The following is a 7,788-nucleotide window of genomic DNA, read 5'->3' on the forward strand; positions in this document are numbered from 1 at the left end:
GAAGCTGTTCATCAAATAGTTACATTCTTGGTTAGCTGCTGGAAAAGAGGTGGAAAAGTGTATTTACTTAGTTTTTGTGATAAGACGTTGTTGTTGTTGTAATCCCTTGTTTGACTGTGACATCCTTACTCCAGCCACAAGAAGACAACTGCTTTCATTGCTGCTGCAGTGGAAGAGAGACTTAGGATGAATGTGGAGTATCATGATTCTTGGCACTGGGCCTTGGCACTCCACTCTTCGCCCTCCAACATTCCCACAGCCCTGCACAACATTGGCACTCTTGTGGACACCATTTGGTACCATTCTGGCGATAGATCCCATGATGTAAGTTGTTGGCCCTTCATTAACTGGTAAAGGGCAACATATAGAAGGGTTACATATTGTTTTGTTTTGTTGCTTTAGAATATTTTCAGTGTTCATCATTTGACAAGAATGTGTACAATGCATATGTCTCTGGTTAGCACACCTAGTTACAAATCCACAAGAGGCTTGGGTTCAATCCCACCCAGGGCAGTCAGTGCACAGCCCACCCAGCTGGTCATCCTCCCTTTCAGGGGAAAGTAAACTGTGGTAACCTGGATGTCACGCCGGCCTTGTGTCCCGGGGTAATGTTTTTCTTCCCACCAAAGGCCAAAAAGGAAGATCACTGATACATTGCATGTGTTCTCCAATCTACCTTTTACCCTGCCAATTCCTTGTCCTTAAATCTGACTGTCACATGAAAGTAATTTTAATCTCCCATGGTGTTTTAAGAGTAACAGTGTATGTCTTTAATTCATAAATATGCAGAGACTACCTAATATTTACACAATTGTGTCCCGCAGTTCAACTGGTACACCAAGAGAGGAATCCTGGCAGCTGTGTATAAGAGCACCGAGCTGTGTATGCTTCAGGACAAGTCTCAAGACTTCCAGGTACTACTGGCTCGGCCTGGTCCATAATGGTCCTTTGTCCTGCCACTAAACTTTTCACACAAATTTTCCCTCCTTTACTCTGAGCATTATATATATACAGTAAACCCTCGATATAATGGACCCGCTTATAATGGGTTTCGGACGTAACGGACAAGGTCAGATGGTAAAAAATCCACGGGGACCAACCAAGATTAGTTTTTGAACCACCCGCCTCCGGTAACTACAATAGCTTCTGCTGGCCACTTGACCCTCCTCCCTTTATCTGCTGCCCCATCCTTCAGTTACCGTAGTCTTTTTCAGCCCACCTGATGAAGTATTTTCCTCCTTGTGGTCTCCATTCCAATGAAGAACGTATTTATACCACAAGAAAGTCTTATGCATCAATCCAGGATGTAAGTGTAATGGAAAATAGCCAGGTGTTTGTGAGTGTCGGTACTGACACAAATTAAGCGGGTCGAAGGGGGCTAAGCCCCAACTTCGGTAGGTTAGGTTAAGTTATGTTTAGTTTGTATATTTATTCAGCTCGTGGTGTGGGGCGAGGAAATACGCAGAGCGGAACAGGACATGGCGGTGGCGTGCTTGGTCCAGTTCGCAGGCCGGCGTTGCGAGAAATACCTCCTTGCAGAAATAAGTCACTCTGCTGTCCATCACTCATGCGCACTGTGGGAATACGCGGCAGGAAAAACATTAGTTTGCCTGATTTTATTCTAGTTTGTCCACTTGTGACTTTTGTGAGCGGTGAGTGAAATGCAGAAACTGTAAGCAAGTTAAACATTTCTCTTTGCGAGTTATTTTGCGGCTGCAGCTGCAGGCTGCGGTGGGTGTAAAACAGGTATTAAAAAGTCAATCATTTAATGATTTAATGATTTAATGATTTGTGACAGAAACAGTTAACAAAATATTTCATAACACACTGAAAACTACCCAAAAAAAAAGTTTTGTCTGCCAGTGTGGGATTGGCGCATTTGTAAAATCTTACCCATACCCGTAACAGTACAGCCCCCTCGCATGGCCCAACTGCCAACTTGGCAGCCTCAGTGCCTCGCAGTCTATCGCCAACTGTTCCAGGTGGCTATACATACAGCGTGCAGTAACACACACACACACACAATAAAAAATATATATATATATATACAGTAAAACCCCGATTATCCGAAAGCGGATTATCCGAAAAACCGGATTATCCGAAATTGATCTGGATAATGCAATTAATTTTTTTTTTTCTATACTAAAACGTTATAAAACATCAAAAATAAATAAAAGTAACTACATATGTACTATATTAACACATTTAAAATTGATAAGAACAGTTAAAATGAATATGCTTTCTAATACGTATTGCCGAAATAGCTTGTAACGAATAGATCAATGTATTAGACAAAAAACATTAAACAAACTCTCAACAACACCACGTCCGCACCTTCGCCCAGCAAGGGCGAGTAGGTGCGCGAACGAACAAACTACTGCACGACTACTCACACCGTACTCTCAAGACAACCACAAACACGACTCCCTCTCCACTCCATGCCACATTCCCTTCCAACATACGAAGTTAGGCGCGATAATATGAGTCATCATACTGTGTCTCCACCTGCACGATGCATCAAGGTCACACTTGCAAGCTTGCACAACCATTCACAATCGCACTCTGCAACATTCACAATTCAGATCTGCAACTCACAAGTATCAACATACACTGGTCCAGACAAGGAGACACACAGACAAACATAATAAAAAACATTTACATCACATGTTTTAAGCGTACTACTTTGTTTAGCGTAGCGTGTGTTTGTTTGGTTTCATTGTTTACATCGTCAGTCGGCGATCAAAATGGCGGCCATAAATCCGATTATCGAAAAATCGCTTATCGAAGAGGCTTCCCCCCTTCCATTTTGGATAATCGGGGTTTTACTGTACCTACGTTTATAGGTTAAATAAATTATTATTTTAATTCTTTTCGCCACTTATAATGGACTTTAAACATTAACAGAGTCCCCCAAGGTCCGTTAATATATATATATATATATATATATATATATATATATATATATATATATATATATATATATATATATATATATATATATATATATATATATATATATATATATATATATATATATATATATATATATATATATATATATATATATATATATATATATATATATATATATATATATATATATATATATATATATATATATATATATATATATATATATATATATATATATATATATATATATATATATATATATATATATATATATATATATATATATATATATATATATATATATATATATATATTTTTTTTTACATTAGAGTAAACAGCTTAAAAAAAGGAAACAGTAATGAAAAAAGCCCGCTACTCACTGTTCTTACAAAAGTCAAGGCAATGGCGAAAAAGAGGTCAATTTTGGGAGGAGAGGTGTCCTGATACCCTCCTCTTGAAAGAGTTCAAGTCGTAGGCAGGAGGAAATACAGATGAAGGTTCCTTGAAGTGGCGCTGAACAACAAATTGGAGGTAAGGGAAGGCAAATCCCCACACTTGTAAACACCGTTTCTTGAATGCCAAGGTTTTCCGAGGAGTTGAGGCGCAAATTCAAAGAAATGTGAAAGTGTCAAGAAAAGAAGAAAATATTTTAATATGTCATGACACTGGTTGATCTTTCTTGCTGGCACTATTCTTTCACACTGCAGCATGTAGCAGTGTTTGATGAAGTCATTTAGTTGGGTTAGGTTACTTCAGATAGTTCTCCTCTATATACAGTATTATCTGCTGCTTTACTAAACAAAAGTGAATAAATACATGATATAATTATAAAATATAAAAAAAAATCATTTGAAATGGGTGAGGGACGTATTCAGTACTGACGTGTGGCAGCGGCAGCAAGCTCTCCCCGTGAACAGTGAAAACAACTTCTCCACTATTGCTGTGGTGCTCTAATGGATGGATTTGTTCAGTTTCTGTTGTTTATTTCTATGATCCACATTTTTTCTTCTTGCATTTCTGGTTTTCACATTAACTCTTAATGGATGGACACAGGAGATTTTCCTATTAAATTCATGTTGTCGTGCATGCTTAAATCTTCATGGAACACCACTTCCTGCAGCTGTATTTTGCAAAACTTATTTTCTTGAAACATCAGAAAATTAATCTGAAGCAGCTGAGAGAGGAGGCTCATGGAAGTATCATGGGGTCGTGCCGCTGATCAGTCAGGGAGTATTTTGACGTCCTACCACTCAGGATGCTTGTAACCATGTAGGTCCACATGGACTTTGGCCGGGGTTTGCTTATCCCATCACTCTTTTGACCCCTCGTTATGTCTCCTTTTGTTGGAGCGGTGCCCAGCGGGCCTTTTGGTTCCTGGTTTTGATTCTTGCCCTTGAGCTGCCTCCCTTGTGGTGAAAAACTAAATAAATAAAGACTAGACATCATAAAAGCTGTCCTATAACATTTTGCATTATTGTTCAGGCAGTGCAGAAAATGTTTGAGAAAATGAACTAACTGAGGACCTTCCACTGTAGTGATGTTATGGTCTTGACCTTCAGTTTCATTACGTCTAATAACACAGATAATAAAGGTCTGTGTTTTGGTGCGATGTTCTTCAAGTGAAACAAACTGAATGAGATGGGTGGAAAGGATGGTGATTTCCTACCAACAGCTCACATAGTATTGTTTTGAGAGGAAGGGAATAATGATGCAAACCACTTATTGTAAAAAAAAAAATAAAAAAAAAAAGGATTGATACTTAACCCTTTCACGCACCACAATGGGACTCGCGTCAAACAACGGCATAAGAGAGTTAACGATTAGTTTATTTTGCAGGTCTAGCTTGGATCTTTGACGTAAAAAATTTTGACGCGATTCTGAAAGACACTTTATTTTGGGCAAATTTTTAAAGTTTTTTCATGCGATTCGAGTTAAAAGCTCAGATATAGATGATTCCATTTTGACGGTAATTGTCGCGTTGTGGTGCATGAAAGGGTTTAATACATGTTTCTGTTGCCTAATTATTCTCTCTATCAGAACCTTATCCCTTTCTTCCTTAACCCGGTAACGGTGGGGATCATGTTTCTTAATGGTTCCTCTAAGCAAGAAAAATGAGAAAAAATCACCCCTCACACAAACCATTTCATAATATATATCAAAGCATTTATGATCAGATTATGTATCATCTTTTTTGGGGGGTTTATAGCATGGCACAAATTTGGCCTGTTGCTGCTACACGGTAAAGCCACAAATTTGGCCCGTCGCTGCTACTGGGTTAACATCACAGCTTCAATCAACCATCCCTGTTACTTTTGTCATGCCCTTCACTCCTCCCTTGTGATGGTCCTCAGAACACCTGGGCATTCCTGGAGCGGCGGCTGTCAGACGTCCACAGCGTGAAACAGAGTGTGTGAGGGAGGTAGCCGGCCTTCTCCAGGGAGCAGGCAGTCTGGCCAAGGCAGGAATACTGACGGTGAGACAATTAAATGTGCTTCACCCATCATCCTCCTCATCCTCCTAACTCGCCTCTTCCTCCTTCGCCTCCTCCTCCTCCTCTATTGCCCCTTTCTACTTCAATGTTCCCCCCTTCCCTCCATTTCCATTAACATAGCCTACTGTCTCTCATCCTCCGCCACCTCTAAATCAGCATTGACAGTATCTAAATGTAGTTGGTCTTATTATCACTCTTCCTAATGGCAATTTATTACCCATACATAATAAAGGGACATCTTAGGATCAACAGTAGCAAGATAAAAGAAAAGAGAAGGCCTTAGGCCAATCTTTACGTCATGACTATGTAGCATCACTGCACACTGACTGTCAGGACTCTCTTTTAGAGAGAGAATCTAGAGTCCGGCTTGATAGGTGGTCTTCAGGACATGTCTTCGGTCACTCGGTAGTGACTGAAAAATCCCAGCTGTGGTGGCAGGCAGGACTCAAACCTGTGGCCAGGAGGATGCAGCCCCGGCATGCTAACCACTCAGCCACCGCCTCCCTTTACTTACTTACTTAGTGTTATTAAAAATGTCATTGAGATTTATCTTTAATAGTTTGAGATACACATTATGTACAGTAGAAATATCATTTTATTATTTTTGGTAGAAATACAAAGTCAATTTGCTGCATGTTAGAACAATTTAAGAATAGGCCAATGAGTGCAAGAGATCATCACCCAGACAATGATGCCAAGTCCGCAAGTCACTCCTTAAAACATTATACTCACCAGGTTACGTGATGCCGACTCTATAAACTCTGCTTCCTCTGTCCCGCAGACACCATTGCCCCTCCTCAAGGCTCCTTGAATCCAGCTTAAATGAATGGGCCATAGACTGCACTCATAAACTTTTTTCATCAATATTTTGAAGTTTCTTTAATTTTTTGAAAGCCAATTGTTACAGCACTGTATTCAGAGATATAGAATACAACACAGTGTCAATATTAACTTCATGTGAGATGACTGTGTTAATTTCACATCAGCTCACACTGGCCCTGTGTGTCAGGGCAACGTAAGCTCTTACCAGGCTCAAGGGCCAGCACCACGGGGATGAGCACTGAGGCCACACGCAGCTATAGCGCAGGCCCCAACTAATCCTTTACCTTTACTCTGCCCCCAGAGCCAGATGAATTTCTTGTCTTGAAGAAATACCTCCTACCCCACCACCACCTACCCATTATTGTTACAAGCATTAGAGATCTAGAATGATCTAAACAGCATGTTAGTCTAGGCTACAATGACTGAAACTTGTCAAACAGTGGCGGTCAGACATGAACTAGGTTGATTTCTGCCACCAAATTGCATATCTACAACCAAGAGTGCCAGGCTATTACCAGTGAAGGAGCGATACACACAGCATGAAGACCAAACAAACTTTACGCTACGTAAACAAGTAAATGCGCTTAAAACATGTGATGTAAATCTTTCTCGGTGTTCATTCTTAACTCATTCACCCTTGAAACTGTGGTGGCTACCTACATTGAATCCCAGGACAGATCCAGTTGTGAACATCCAGGACCACAGCTTGCAAGTTTACCTCTCCCACTCCACCACCTCTATCGACCCTCCCAAAAGGAAGATGAACAGCCAGTGAGCTGCATGCCGACTGCCCAGGGGGGGAATCAAACCTGACCTGCAGATTCGTAGGTAGTGGCACGCTAGCCACTGGCACCACGAATCGAGGCACTAGAGCTTCTCTCTCTCTCTTCCATATAGTGCGGTGTGAAGCATGACAGTGCAGTAGTTGTTATATAGTTAAATCGAGCTGGGCAGCCCGCCACTGAACAGAATATGCTAACACTCGTTGGTATTTCAACGAGGGATCGCACCCCATTGATTCCTATGAAGTTAAACTATTTAAAGTCATTGCACGCGTTCGATTTAAACATTCTTGGATCACCTACGGTGTTAATACCCAGTACCAACGTAGTTACTTCTGCTGCGGTTCGATGTTTCTGGTGACAGATGTTAGTAGAACTGCACGATTTTAATTGCGCCTCTTTGGCACACTGGGTGATCCGGCGCTTTAGATAATTCCCAGCCCCGTCGGATAATCGCGGGTTCGATCGACCCCGGCGCGCCGTATATATATATATATACATATATATATATATTTCGTGTCAGACACGCAGATAGTAGTGTGAAGATATATACTGTTAAACGGCGGATAGAAGGCGTGTTCTGTGAAACGAAATCAGCTTCATAGGTAGAAAATCGCCACCATCTGAGTTAAACCGTCACATGGTTCCCGCGGGCGGCGGCATTGGCACCTTGGCACCACTAGCTACCAGGGGTCGGGCACACTGCCAGAGTGGCACCACGGCATACTTGCACCACGGCACACTCCAAGGCCCTGGCACCTACTTGGCAACACAGCATCA

The 7,788-nt window shown here is 41.1% G+C and overlaps 1 protein-coding gene across 2 annotated transcripts in view; it reads left to right on the forward strand.

Annotated features, from left to right (window-relative positions):
• The window catches only part of LOC126997866 (ubiquinone biosynthesis protein COQ9, mitochondrial-like), a 41,336-nt gene extending 35,949 nt beyond the window's left edge, over positions 1-5,387 (forward strand). The window contains exons 4-6 of one of the 2 annotated variants that reach the window (XM_050859080.1): positions 135-324; positions 825-914; positions 5,265-5,369. In XM_050859080.1, coding sequence (XP_050715037.1) covers positions 135-324; positions 825-914; positions 5,265-5,327 — 343 coding nt within the window. In that variant the 3' untranslated portion in view covers positions 5,328-5,369. Of the gene's footprint in view, positions 1-134; positions 325-824; positions 915-5,264 lie in introns of both variants that reach the window. The other variant, XM_050859079.1, reaches the window with a different exon arrangement.
• The last annotated feature ends 2,401 nt before the right edge of the window (positions 5,388-7,788 follow it).

Source organism: Eriocheir sinensis, chromosome 13 (assembly GCF_024679095.1).
Source record: "Eriocheir sinensis breed Jianghai 21 chromosome 13, ASM2467909v1, whole genome shotgun sequence".
NCBI lineage: Eukaryota > Metazoa > Arthropoda > Malacostraca > Decapoda > Varunidae > Eriocheir > Eriocheir sinensis.